This window comes from Gnatocerus cornutus, unplaced genomic scaffold (genome assembly GCF_029298725.1).
Source record: "Gnatocerus cornutus isolate USDA-ARS CGAHR unplaced genomic scaffold, icGnaCorn1.1 ctg00000023.1, whole genome shotgun sequence".
NCBI classification, from domain to species: Eukaryota; Metazoa; Arthropoda; class Insecta; order Coleoptera; family Tenebrionidae; genus Gnatocerus; species Gnatocerus cornutus.
Genome location: NW_028275375.1, coordinates 1,450,256 through 1,464,397, shown reverse-complemented (window position 1 = coordinate 1,464,397; position 14,142 = coordinate 1,450,256). Strand labels below are relative to the sequence as shown.

The 14,142-nt window shown below is 35.2% G+C and overlaps 1 protein-coding gene across 1 annotated transcript in view; it reads right to left on the bottom strand.

Moving 5' to 3' along the window:
• Positions 1 to 14,142, bottom strand: part of LOC148166284 (protein dachsous-like) — a 174,178-nt gene that overhangs the window by 21,087 nt on the left and 138,949 nt on the right. The window contains exons 3-4 of the mRNA XM_088048704.1: positions 9,781 to 9,961; positions 6,240 to 6,725 (exon numbers count right to left, since the gene is read on the bottom strand). Coding sequence (XP_087904830.1) covers positions 6,240 to 6,725; positions 9,781 to 9,961 — 667 coding nt within the window. The remainder of the gene's footprint in view (positions 1 to 6,239; positions 6,726 to 9,780; positions 9,962 to 14,142) is intronic.

The window sequence follows — 14,142 nt, the reverse complement described above, 5'->3', positions numbered from 1 at the left end:
TGCATCACTTATTTGCCTAGAAATATATCCAATAAACAACAGATTTTTTTCCAGCCAATGAAAGAAAAGTTGTGGGATGTTTGCGCGCATTTTTTGCTACAAAAACTACAGTGATAAAGATAATTTGAGCCAATGAATAAATTCTGGGTGGGTTTTAATCTCAATCCCATCACATTCTCCATTTTATAGAGAAGAATGAAAAATTGAAAAACTGCCAAAGATGTCAGCTTGAACTCGCTGTGCACCGGAGGAATCCGGTGACTTAAGTAAAGTCCGGGTTTATTTTAGCGTTAGTTGTAATGACCGTCCCTCTGCAAATCGTCCGGTATTCGCATTCTGCCACATTTGCACGGTAATAATCGAGCGTGTCGGTCTTCAATACCGACTATTGTCCTGTCTCTCGCCGTTGTCCGCCCATGTGGTCATTGTTTCAGTAGTATTCATTTATTTCACGGCGTTTCCCGGCTACTGCTCTACCTTAATGGGACATGCACGGCCGTTGTTTATTTTAATTGAAAACCGAATCGGTTCTCACGTCGTCGAAGCTGGAAGTTTTCTCCGGGCGCGAAAAAAAATTATCATATAGACAGGATTCTGAAATGGTCCCATTACAATGCTAAATTGGTCATTGTTGTACAAACTCGTATTTATACGATGAAATATATTCATTAGTGACACCTGACGTGTTACTTTGCATATTAGGCTAATGGAGGTGTTACTTTTTATCTTGACGAAAACGGTTAATTTTAATTTGATATCTTTATTTAAACAAGTTTGCATGTTAGACCGAGATAAAACTCCGGTCAGCGATTACATAATTCCGCAAAGATCGATGATGGCGAAGGTGAGGATTGACGTCCCATCTGAAATTACAACCCATCATTTTTATTTTCGGCTAATTAACCCGTCTTTCGAGGGATGACGGTCGTAAAACGGGCGCATTTAACGCTTACCGGGAACGAAAAAAAGCGACATTACATGTTTCATTTGATTTTAAATTGCAATCCAACAAGAAATAAGTAATAAAACCGTCGTAAAATCGGCCTAACGACACACAAGAACCACGGCCTTCATTAACTTAACGATCGCCGTCTTTTTGCGAAAATATCAAACTCGGACGGATTTTCATCGGCGATTTATGGGTTTTGACGCTGCGACAGAACCCGATAAGCCAGCGTCGATAATTTTTTAAAGCAAAAAAATAGTAGGATGAAAATATAACAAAAATGAAAGGAAAAATAAATACGGGCGATCTGAGTTCGGGAAGCGGAAGGGGGTGAGTTTTAAGGGTAAAAAACGGTTTATCGCGATTTCCGGCAAAACTGTAAGTTCTATGGAAGAAAGTTAAATGGCAAAGTTGTAATAACAAGATTTACAACATTTGTTTTTACACTTTTGTTTTGGTTTTATATTTTTATCTTCTACTTTTTTTAACTTACTTCTTTATGTTGTTAACACAGTGTAAATTTTTTGATTTAACATATTTATTTCTTCCCCTTATTTTGACTTAATATCGAAAAAACACCCTAATTTTCAATCAAAAATTCTCCCGTCAAAATATTAAATTACTAACATTACATAACATTAATTTTTGGCCCATTCTCAAAATAAAAATTTCTAAAATTCGTCCCTGTCGCTCTAAAATTTTGAAAGTTACAACAGCCAATAAGCCACTCAAAATTAACAAGTTCCCCAAATTTCATAATATTGGCATCAAAACTACCAGAATTACAGGGCTAAATGCAGAATATTGGAAATTTTTTATTTTTTCTCAGAAGAAAAATTTCTAAAATTCGTCCCTGTCGTTCTAAAATTTTGAAATTTACAACAGTTAATTAGCTACTCAAAAATAACAAGTTCCTCAAATTGCATTACGTTGGCATAAAAACTACCAAAATAACAGGGTCGATGCAGAAAAATTGGAAATTTTTGACCCATTCTAAACATGGAAATTTCTAAAATTCGTCCCTGTTGCTTTAAAATAGTGAGATTTAAAATAGTAAATTAGCCACTCAAAAGTAGTAAGCTTATAAAATTTTATTACGTTGGCATTAAAATTACCAAAATTACAGGACCGAATGCCAAGTATTGGAATTTTTTGACCTATTCTCAAAATAAAAATTTCTAAAATTCGTCCCTGTTGCTCTAAAATTTTGAAAGTTACAACAGCCAATAAGCCAGTCAAAATTAACAAGTTCCCCAAATTTCATAATATTGGCATCAAAACTACCAGAATTACAGGGCTGAATGCAGAATATTGGAATTTTTTTATTTTTTCTCAGAAGAAAAATTTCTAAAATTCGTCCCTGTCGTTCTAAAATTTTGAAATTTACAACAGTTAATTAGCTACTCAAAAATAACAAGTTCCCCAAATTGCATTACGTTGGCATAAAAACTACCAAAATAACAGGGTCGATGTAGAAAAATTGGAAATTTTTGACCCATTCTAAACATGGAAATTTCTAAAATTCGTCCCTGTTGCTTTAAAATAGTGAGATTTAAAATAGTAAATTAGCCACTCAAAAGTAGTAAGCTTATAAAATTTTATTACGTTGGCATTAAAATTACCAAAATTACAGGACCGAATGCCAAGTATTGGAATTTTTTGACCTATTCTCAAAATAAAAATTTCTAAAATTCGTCCCTGTTGCTCTAAAATTTTGAAAGTTACAACAGCCAATAAGCCAGTCAAAATTAACAAGTTCCCCAAATTTCATAATATTGGCATCAAAACTACCAGAATTACAGGGCTAAATGCAGAATATTGGAAATTTTTGATTTATTCTCAGAAGAAAAATTTCTAAAATTCGTCCCTGTCGTTCTAAAATTTTGAAATTTACAACAGTTAATTAGCTACTCAAAAATAACAAGTTCCCCAAATTGCATTACGTTGGCATAAAAACTACCAAAATAACAGGGTCGATGTAGAAAAATTGGAAATTTTTGACCCATTCTAAACATGGAAATTTCTAAAATTCGTCCCTGTTGCTTTAAAATAGTGAGATTTAAAATAGTAAATTAGCCACTCAAAAGTAGTAAGCTTATAAAATTTTATTACGTTGGCATTAAAATTACCAAAATTACAGGACCGAATGCCAAGTATTGGAATTTTTTGACCCATTCTCAAAATAAAAATTTCTAAAATTCGTCCCTGTTGCTCTAAAATTTTGAAAGTTACAACAGCCAATAAGCCAGTCAAAATTAACAAGTTCCCCAAATTTCATAATATTGGCATCAAAACTACCAGAATTACAGGGCTGAATGCAGAATATTGGAATTTTTTTATTTTTTCTCAGAAGAAAAATTTCTAAAATTCGTCCCTGTCGTTCTAAAATTTTGAAATTTACAACAGTTAATTAGCTACTCAAAAATAACAAGTTCCCCAAATTGCATTACGTTGGCATAAAAACTACCAAAATAACAGGGTCGATGTAGAAAAATTGGAAATTTTTGACCCATTCTAAACATGGAAATTTCTAAAATTCGTCCCTGTTGCTTTAAAATAGTGAGATTTAAAATAGTAAATTAGCCACTCAAAAGTAGTAAGCTTATAAAATTTTATTACGTTGGCATTAAAATTACCAAAATTACAGGACCGAATGCCAAGTATTGGAATTTTTTGACCTATTCTCAAAATAAAAATTTCTAAAATTCGTCCCTGTTGCTCTAAAATTTTGAAAGTTACAACAGCCAATAAGCCAGTCAAAATTAACAAGTTCCCCAAATTTCATAATATTGGCATCAAAACTACCAGAATTACAGGGCTGAATGCAGAATATTGGAATTTTTTTATTTTTTCTCAGAAGAAAAATTTCTAAAATTCGTCCCTGTCGTTCTAAAATTTTGAAATTTACAACAGTTAATTAGCTACTCAAAAATAACAAGTTCCCCAAATTGCATTACGTTGGCATAAAAACTACCAAAATAACAGGGTCGATGTAGAAAAATTGGAAATTTTTGACCCATTCTAAACATGGAAATTTCTAAAATTCGTCCCTGTTGCTTTAAAATAGTGAGATTTAAAATAGTAAATTAGCCACTCAAAAGTAGTAAGCTTATAAAATTTTATTACGTTGGCATTAAAATTACCAAAATTACAGGACCGAATGCCAAGTATTGGAATTTTTTGACCTATTCTCAAAATAAAAATTTCTAAAATTCGTCCCTGTTGCTCTAAAATTTTGAAAGTTACAACAGCCAATAAGCCAGTCAAAATTAACAAGTTCCCCAAATTTCATAATATTGGCATCAAAACTACCAGAATTACAGGGCTAAATGCAGAATATTGGAAATTTTTGATTTATTCTCAGAAGAAAAATTTCTAAAATTCGTCCCTGTCGTTCTAAAATTTTGAAATTTACAACAGTTAATTAGCTACTCAAAAATAACAAGTTCCCCAAATTGCATTACGTTGGCATAAAAACTACCAAAATAACAGGGTCGATGTAGAAAAATTGGAAATTTTTGACCCATTCTAAACATGGAAATTTCTAAAATTCGTCCCTGTTGCTTTAAAATAGTGAGATTTAAAATAGTAAATTAGCCACTCAAAAGTAGTAAGCTTATAAAATTTTATTACGTTGGCATTAAAATTACCAAAATTACAGGACCGAATGCCAAGTATTGGAATTTTTTGACCCATTCTCAAAATAAAAATTTCTAAAATTCGTCCCTGTTGCTCTAAAATTTTGAAAGTTACAACAGCCAATAAGCCAGTCAAAATTAACAAGTTCCCCAAATTTCATAATATTGGCATCAAAACTACCAGAATTACAGGGCTGAATGCAGAATATTGGAATTTTTTTATTTTTTCTCAGAAGAAAAATTTCTAAAATTCGTCCCTGTCGTTCTAAAATTTTGAAATTTACAACAGTTAATTAGCTACTCAAAAATAACAAGTTCCCCAAATTGCATTACGTTGGCATAAAAACTACCAAAATAACAGGGTCGATGTAGAAAAATTGGAAATTTTTGACCCATTCTAAACATGGAAATTTCTAAAATTCGTCCCTGTTGCTTTAAAATAGTGAGATTTAAAATAGTAAATTAGCCACTCAAAAGTAGTAAGCTTATAAAATTTTATTACGTTGGCATTAAAATTACCAAAATTACAGGACCGAATGCCAAGTATTGGAATTTTTTGACCCATTCTCAAAATAAAAATTTCTAAAATTCGTCCTTGTTGCTCTAAAATTTTGAAAGTTACAACAGCTAATAAGCCACTCAAAATTAACAAGTTTCCCAAATTTCATAATATTGGCATCAAAACTACCAGAATTACAGGGCTGAATGCAGAATATTGGAAATTTTTGATTTATTCTCAGAAGAAAAATTTCTAAAATTCGTTCCTGTCGTTCTAAAATTTTAAAATTTACAACAGTTAATTAGCTACTCAAAAATAACAAGTTCCTCAAATTGTATAACATTGGCATAAAAACTACCAAAATAACAGGGTCGATGTAGAAAAATTGGAAATTTTTGACCCATTCTAAACATGGAAATTTCTAAAATTCGTCCCTGTTGCTTTAAAATTGTGAGATTAAAAAAGTAAATTAGCCACTCAAAAGTAGTAAGTTTATAAAATTTTATTACGTTGACATTAAAATTACCAAAATTACAGGACCGAATGCCAAATATTGGAATTTTTTGACTCATTCTAAAAATGAAAATTTCTAAAATTAGTCCCTGTCATAAAAAAAATTTGAGATTTAGATCAGTCAATAAGTCGCTCAAAAGTAACAATTTCCCAAAATTTGATTACGTTGGCAATAAAACTACCAAAATTACAGGGCCGAATGCAAAATCACTTCCCGAACCCAGATCGCCCATAATTTATTTTTCCTTTCATTTTTGTTATATTTTCTTCCACTTCCAATAGGTTTCATCCTCCCACTATTTTTTTTCACTTTTTAGCTTCGACCCTCGTCTACGATAAATTACTCCGGCTTTCGTGGATTTTACCTGCACATACATTCCACGATCATTCTCTATTCCAAGCACCATATCCACATGCAACGGTACACGTTTTTATCACTGCGGTTGTTACTGTAAACACGAACGCGTGATTGTCATTTTTCCGCCGTTTTACAATATAATATACGGCTCTCTATCTAGATGTAATGGTTGAAAGAGAATTGCTCCGACCTCTACGTATCTAATTTTTTCTTTTGCATCCATCACCGGCACCGAGGGAGCTTAACCCATCGAGGTTCAAGGCCGCACTATAAAAACCAACTTACCAGAATCCCGGACTGTTGCTCGAACGTTTCCAATCACAGCGTCCTTCTTCACGTCCTCCTTCACCGAATAAGTGTACCTCGGATGCTCGAAAATCGGCGGTCGTTGCGCGGAATCAATCACACTGATGAAGACCTCGGCGTCGGCTAGCGACTTCAAATTACCCCCGTCGCTCGCACTGATGTTGAGGCGATGATAGGGTTGGCTCCGCGTCGACAGCAAATTGGGGCGGCTAACGAAAATCTCCCCACTGTTCTTATCGATGCGGAAGAGTCCTGCGTCGTTTCCTGCGACGATTTTGTAGGTGACGGAGCCGAAACGCCCGGAATCGGGGTCGGTGGTGGCGACGACGACGACCGGCGTCGTCGCAGATGATGAAGCGCCGCCCTCGCGGAGGGAGACGTTGTAGACGCGGGGGTAGAAAATCGGGCGGTTGTCGTTCACGTCGGAGACTTGGATTTTTACCATGGCGGTCGTGCTGAGGCCCCCTGCAAAGAAGGATTTTGTTGTTAAAACGTACGGGGAAACCATTAAATTTTACTTGGCTGTTGTATTATGTTTTACGAGCCGAGTGCGGATTTTTATAAACGGGGGTTTGATAAAAACTTGAGTTGGAGGTATTAAAGGCATTAGGCTTCACGACCGTAATTAGCGCATTTTTCAGCGCCGTAAAAGGCCACAAGTGTACTCAAATCCTAATCTTTGGTTTTAGTTCATTAGACTGGGTATTTATGATGCAAAAAGTCCTTTGGCGATTTCGAGATTTTTTTTTGATTTTCAGTCTATGAGGTTACTCAAAAAGAGCAAGTTGCCCAAATTTCATTACGTTGGCATTAAAATTACTCAAGTTAGAGGGCCGAAACCAATTTATTCGAAATTTTTGGCCCATTCTATAAATAAAAATTTCTAAAATTCGTCCCTCTCGTTCCTAAATTGTGAGATTTAAAACAGTAATTTAACCACTCAAAAGTAGCAAGTTCCACAAATTTCATTACGTTGCCATTAAATCTATTCAAATTACAGGCCCGAACGCAAAATATTCGAAATTTTTGGCCTATTCTATAAATTAAAATTTCTAAAATTCGTCCGAATCATTAAAAAATTTTAAGATTTAAAACAGTCGATTAGCTACTTAAAAGTAACAAAATCCCCAAATTTCATTACGCTGGCATTAAAATTACTAAAATTACAGGGCCGAGTGTAAAATATTCGAAAATTTTGGCCTATTTTATAAATGAAAATTACTAAAATTTGTCCCTGTCGTTCTAAAATTTTGAGATTCACAACAGTCAATTAGTCCCTCAAAAGTAACAAGTTCCCTAAATTTCATTACGTTGGAATTAAAACTGCTAAAATAACAGGGCCGAATGCAAAATACTGGAAATTTTAGGCCCATTCTGTAAATAAAAATTTCTAAATTTTGTCCCTGTCATTAAAAAATTTTGAGATTTAAAACAGTCAATTAGCTACTCAAAAGTAACAAGTTCCCTAAATTTCATTACATTGGCATTAAAATTACTCAAACTACAGGATCGAATGCAAAATATTGGAAATTTTTGGTCCATTCAATAAATGAAAATTTCTAAAATATGTCCCTGCCGTTCTAAAATTTTGAAATTCATAACAGTAAATTAGCCACTTGAAAGTACCAAGTTCATCAAATCTCATTACGTTGGGATTACAATTACCAAAATTACAGGGTCGAATGCAAAATATTGAAAATTTTTGCCCCATTTTGTAAATAACAATTTCTAAAATTAGTCCCTGTTGTTCTAAAATTTTGAGATTTACTACAGTAAATTAGCCACTTAAAAGTAACAAGTTCTCCAAATTTCATTACCCTGGCATTAAATCTACTAAAATTACAGGACCAAATGCAAAATATCCGAAATTTTTGGCCCATTCTATAAATGAAAATTTCCTAAATTCGTCCCTGTCATGCAAACATTTTAGATTTAAACCAGTTGATTAACCACTCAAAAATAGCACGTTCCCAAAATTTTATTACGTGGGCTTTAAAACTACTATAATTACAGGGCCGAATGCACAATATTGGAAATTTTTGGCCCATTCGAAAAATTAATTTTTCTAAAATTCGTCTGTCGTTCTTAAAAATTATGAAATTTACAACAATTAATTACCTACTCAATAGTAACAAATTCCCCAAATTTCATTAAGCTGGCATTAAAATTACTAAAATTACAGGCCCGAATGTAAAATATTTGAAATTTTTGGCCTCTTCTGTAAATGAAAATTTCTAAAATTTGTCCCTGACGTTCTAAAATTTTGAGATTTACAACAGTTAATAAGCTACTCAAAAGTATCAAGATCTCTAAATTGTATTACGTTGGAATTAAAAGTACTAAAATTACAAGGCCGAATGCAAAATATTGGAAAATTTTCACCCATTCTAAAAACGAAAATTTCTTAAATTCGTCCCTGTCGCTCTAAACGATTGAAATTTATTACAGTAAATTAACGACTCAAAAGTAACAAGTTCCCCAAATTTCATTACGCTGGCATTAAAACTACTCAAATTACAGGGCCGAACGTAAAATATTGGAAATTTCATTCTCTAAATGGAAATTTCTAAAATTCGTCCCTGTCGCTCTAAAATATTGAAATTTAAAACTGTAAATTAGCAACTCAAAAGTAACAAGTTCGTCAAATTTCATTACGTTGGTGTTAAAACTACCAGAATTACAGGGCCGAATGCAAAATATTGATAATATTCTTATGAGGCCACAAGTGTACTTACTAAAATCCTAATCTTTGGTTTTAGTACATTAGCCTGGATAATCTCGGTATTTATGAAGCAAAAAGTCCCTTGGCGCTCTGAAGAATAAATTTTTGGTTTTCAGACTGTGAAGTTGTTATCCGCCGCGGGTTTTCCAAAGTTTCGAGGGTAAGTGTGATGGGCATTTTCGCCGGTCCATTAGTTTGTGGGCGCCCGTTATATGGAAATGATTATAATAATCCTCTTGCACGACCTGGTATGTTGAGTGGAAAGCAACGAATCGTTAATCTTGCGCATTTTATGGAAAATATTACGGTAAACGGCTTGCCGGCCATTCTTCATGCACTGGACTTTTCAATTTCGAAAATCTGCGCGGTTCATGATTTATGTGTGTCGGATCAGCGTGTATTTATCGATGTTATTTTTGTGCGGACTTCCGGAACACGATCAGAACACGAAAAAAGCGAGAATGTTCTCCTATGCAAACCCGTCCGAGTAATTAATCCTTCCAATTACAGCAAGCTTAAAGCGATTAGTTTAGATCACTTCAACACACCAGTGCTGCTGAAAAGGCCAAGCACGTTTTCGTGAGCGAAGAGGAATGACATCGTGATTTTCGCTTTGTTCTCTTCGTTTTGCACTTCATAAATAGTTAATGCGTTATGGGGAACATTCACGGTCGGTTTCCGCGATGTCGCGGATTCCAACACCACAGCGCCGATGGAGATGTCCTCGTGACTCTTTCATTAATCCCGAGATGTTTGAATATAGAAGAATCTAATTTTTTCTTGTCAAAAATGATTTACCTCTATCGGTGGCGATGACCGGAAACTCGTACACATTCCTTGTCTCGTAGTCCAAACTCGAGGTGATGCAGACTTCTCCGGTTGCCGATCGCACTTCGAACTCCTTCAGTTTGGCGAAGCCATCGCCGAGGGTGTAGTTGACCATGGCGTTGACACCGCAGTCGGGATCAGTGGCTGAGACCTGCGAAAAAAATTAATCGGTCATTAGTGTCGTTATAATAGGAGGTGTGAAGCGGACAAGAGAAGGAACATGACAAGTTTAAAGAACAAATCTTGCCTGTTTTTAATCTTGTGTTGTTCACACAAATAATATATCAAAGTCTTGGTCAAGTGAGTTTATAGGTGTTTGCCAGGACATGACTGATTATACCGCATGTCTGAAGTGGGAGGTTCATCATTACCGGCGGTTACTGATGGCAGAAGAAGAAGTTCGCCACGAAGAGCGAACACGGGACGAAGACGGAGAACAGAGTCGTTAGCAAATGAGCAAGATGGATGCTGATGCAATTATTACTAGAATAGAGACAGAGCCGGCCGAGCCATGGATCTTGTTTAATTATAAAACCGCTGCTTCCACGGCCTCCAAGAGCTGAATTTTCTGTAATACCCAAGGAGACGCTTTTCAGTTTACAGTGGCACAGCTTTTAGTCCTAATTATTCTTGTTGGCCCAAACTATTAGCTCGGTGGCGCCGCTCTCTTCTCAAATAAATCTTCACACCGAACGGTTGCGTAAATCCGAACATGCACTTGAGAATTCCGTACAATATCGATGCGTCGTCCGATTCCGTTATGTTAATGGACAACGGGACGGTGACGTTGGACATATATTAGCGGGACGCGACATCGCGTGGCCCACGCTGTCGACGACGCGTATCAGCGCCATCTCTCGGCGGGTCAACGTCCCCGGAGGATTCGGGACCGGAGGTCCGGAATCGTCAATTGATTTATCACCATACGGTATTTACGCATGAAACGATGGAATCGCGGATTCTAATTGGAAAACGGAATTGGAGCATTGTTGGCATTAAAACTACCCAAATTACGAAATTTTTGGCCCGTTCAAAAATGAAAATTTCTAAAATCCGTCTCTGCCGCTCTATAAGTTTCAAATTTACAACAGTCAATTAGTTCCGTAAATTTTATTACATCGGCATTAAAACTACCAAAATTACAGGGCCGAATGCAAAATATGGAAAATTCTTGGTTCATTCTATAAATGAAAATTTCTAAAATTCGTCCCTGTCGCTCTAAAATTTTTAGATGTACACCAGTGAATAAGCCACTCACATGTAACAAGTTCCCTAATTTTCATTACAACTACCAAAATTCCAGGGCCGAATGCAAAATATTCGAAATTGTTGGCACTTTCTATAAATGGAAATTTCTAAAATCCGTACCTCTCGCTCCAGATGTTTGAAATTTACAACAGTAAATAAGCCTCTCAAATGTAACTAGTTTACCAAACTTCATTACGTTGGCATTAAAACTACCAAAATGACAGAGTGAAATGCAAAATTTCGGAATTTTTTGGTCCATTCTGTAAATGAAAATTTCTAAAATTCGTCCCTGTCGCTCTAAATTTTATAGATTTGCACCAGTGAATAAGCCACTCAAAAATAACAAGTTCCCAAAATTTCATTAAGTTGACATTAAAACTACCAAAATTACAGGGCCAAATGCAAAATATTCGAAATTTTTTGCCCATTCTAAAAATGAAAATTTCTAAAATTTGTCTCTGTCGTTCTAAAATTTAGAGATTTAGAACACTAAATCAGTCACTCCAAAGTAACAAGCTCCTCACATTTTATTACCCTGGCATTAAAACTACCAAAATTACAGGGCCGAATGCAAAATATTGGAATTTTTTGGTTTATTCTGTAAACGAAAATTTTTAAAATTTGTCCCTGTCGTTCTAAAATTTTGAGATTTACAAAAGACAATTAACTACTCAAAAGTAACAAGTTCCCCAAATTTCATTACGTTGGCATTGAACCTACCAAAATTACAGGGCCGAATGCAAAATATTGGAAATTTTTGGTCTATTCTGTAAATGAAAATTTTTAAAGTTCGCTCCTGTTGTTACAAAATTATGAAATATAAAACAGTAAATTATCCACTCAAAAGTAACAAGTTCCCCAAATTTTATTACGTTGGCATTAAAACTACTCAAATTACAGGGCCGAACGCAAAATATTGGAAATTTTTGGCCCATTCTAAAATTTGTCCCTGTCGCTCTAAAATTTTAAAATTTACAACACTTAATTAGCTACTCAAAAGTAACAAAATTTCGAAATTTCATTACGCTGGCATCAAAATTACTAAAATTACAGGGCCAAATGTAAAATAATCGAAATCTTTGGCCCATTATTTGAATGAAAATTTCTAAAATTTGTCCGTGTCGTTCTAAAATTTTGAGATTTATAACAGTCAATTAGCTACTCAAAAGTAACAAGTTTCCCAAATTTCATTACGTTGGTATCGAAACTACCAAAATTACAGGGCCAAATTCAAAATATTGGAAATGTTTGGTCTATTCTATAAATAAAAATGTCTAAAATCCGTCCCTGTAGTTAAAAAAAAATTGATATTTAGAACAGGAAATTATCCACTCAAAAGTAACTAGTTTCCCAAATTTAATTACGCTGGCATTAAAACTACTCAAATTACAGACCCGAACGCAAAATATTGGAAATTTTTGGCCCATTCTAAAATTTAAATTTTCTAAAATTTGTCCCTGTTGCTCTAAAATTTTAAAATTTACAACGCTTAATTAGCTACTCAAACGTAACAAAATCTCCAAATTTCATTACGCTGGCATCAAAATTACTAAAATTACAGGGCCAAATGTAAAATAATCGAAATCTTTGGCCCATTATCTAAATAAAAATTTCTAAAATTTGTCCGTGTTCTAAAATTTTGAGATTTACAACAGTCAATTAGCCACTCAAAAGTAACAAGTTTCCTAAATTTCATTATGTTGGCATTAAAACTACCAAAATTATAGGGCCGAATGCAAAATTTTGGAAATATTTGGTGCATTTTATAAATGAAAATTTCTAAGCCCTGTCCCTGTCGCCCTAAAATTTTGAGATTTACACCAGTGAATAAGCCACTCAAAAGTAACAAGTTTCCCAAATTTAATTACGCTGGCATTAAAACTACTCAAATTAGAGGGCCGAACGCAATATATTGGAAATTTTTGGCCCATTCTGTAAATGAAAATTTCTAAAATTCGTCCCTGTCATTCAAAAATTTTGAGATTTGGAACAGTTGTTAGGCCACTTAAAAATAGCAAGTTTGTCAAATTTCATTACGTTAGCATTAGAATTACCAAAATTACAGGGCCGAATTCAAAATTCCCCCGGAGGATTCGGGTCCGGAGGATTCGGGTCCGGAGGTCCGGAACCGCCAATTGATTTATCACCATGTGGTAATTACGCAGGCTTTAATGAAACGATAGAATCGCGGGTTCTAATTGGAAAACGCAACGACTTCCTGGAGCATTGTAAGTTGGTAATTGAGTGCGCTTTTTATTCAAGCTTCACTGTTTGCAAATTCGAGCTCCTATCTATCCATTTGAATACAATTTTGGCACATGTAAATCGAAAGCGCTCTCTCACGGTTTTGTATGCAGATCGGTCGCGCAGACGAACCGGCGAGATTTAATATAATGCTTATGATATTGTTCGCGGTTGTGGGCCGTTTTGACTCGAAACAATGGAAGGTGTTACTTTACCTACCATATTCTTTAACACGCGTTTCCACAAGTCCAAGGCAGCGAAGCTCGTTCTGTTTCAATAGGCACCCAACACCGTGGCTAAGCAAACAATGCAAGCCATTGTGCTTTATCTTTAACGCCATTTAAGAACTTTGACTCGCCTGGAAAGTCAAAAATGTAGAGCTTCGCATTTCCTAAATTAGAAGATAACCAGCTTGGCCGAAGGGTTGTCGGCATATTTTGCATAAAAGTGCAACCGCGTGTTGCGCCCCGGGCCCGCTACTGTGCAGACACACCCTCATCGATAAGACAGTGGCGTCGAGTGTCGATGGTTCACGTCAGACGATCCGAGGTGAATTGATCGGATCGCAAACCCTGTAATCGCCGACTTATTAGCATCATTACAATGGTAGCCAAAGGGTGAATTGGTCGCTCCGGAGGAGGAAAGAATCCTCGTCACCCTTTTCCGCTATATCATATTCGGGCAATCGTAAATCGTCGCGAGATGGCGCCATATTTTATCGTAAACGACTGTTGAATGTGCGCCGATCTATTATAAACGTCAATAAAAATGTACGATGTTATTCATAGCCGCGTCGTGGAAACGTACGCGCGCTGCTCTTTTTGGTTTTGCGTCTTTTTC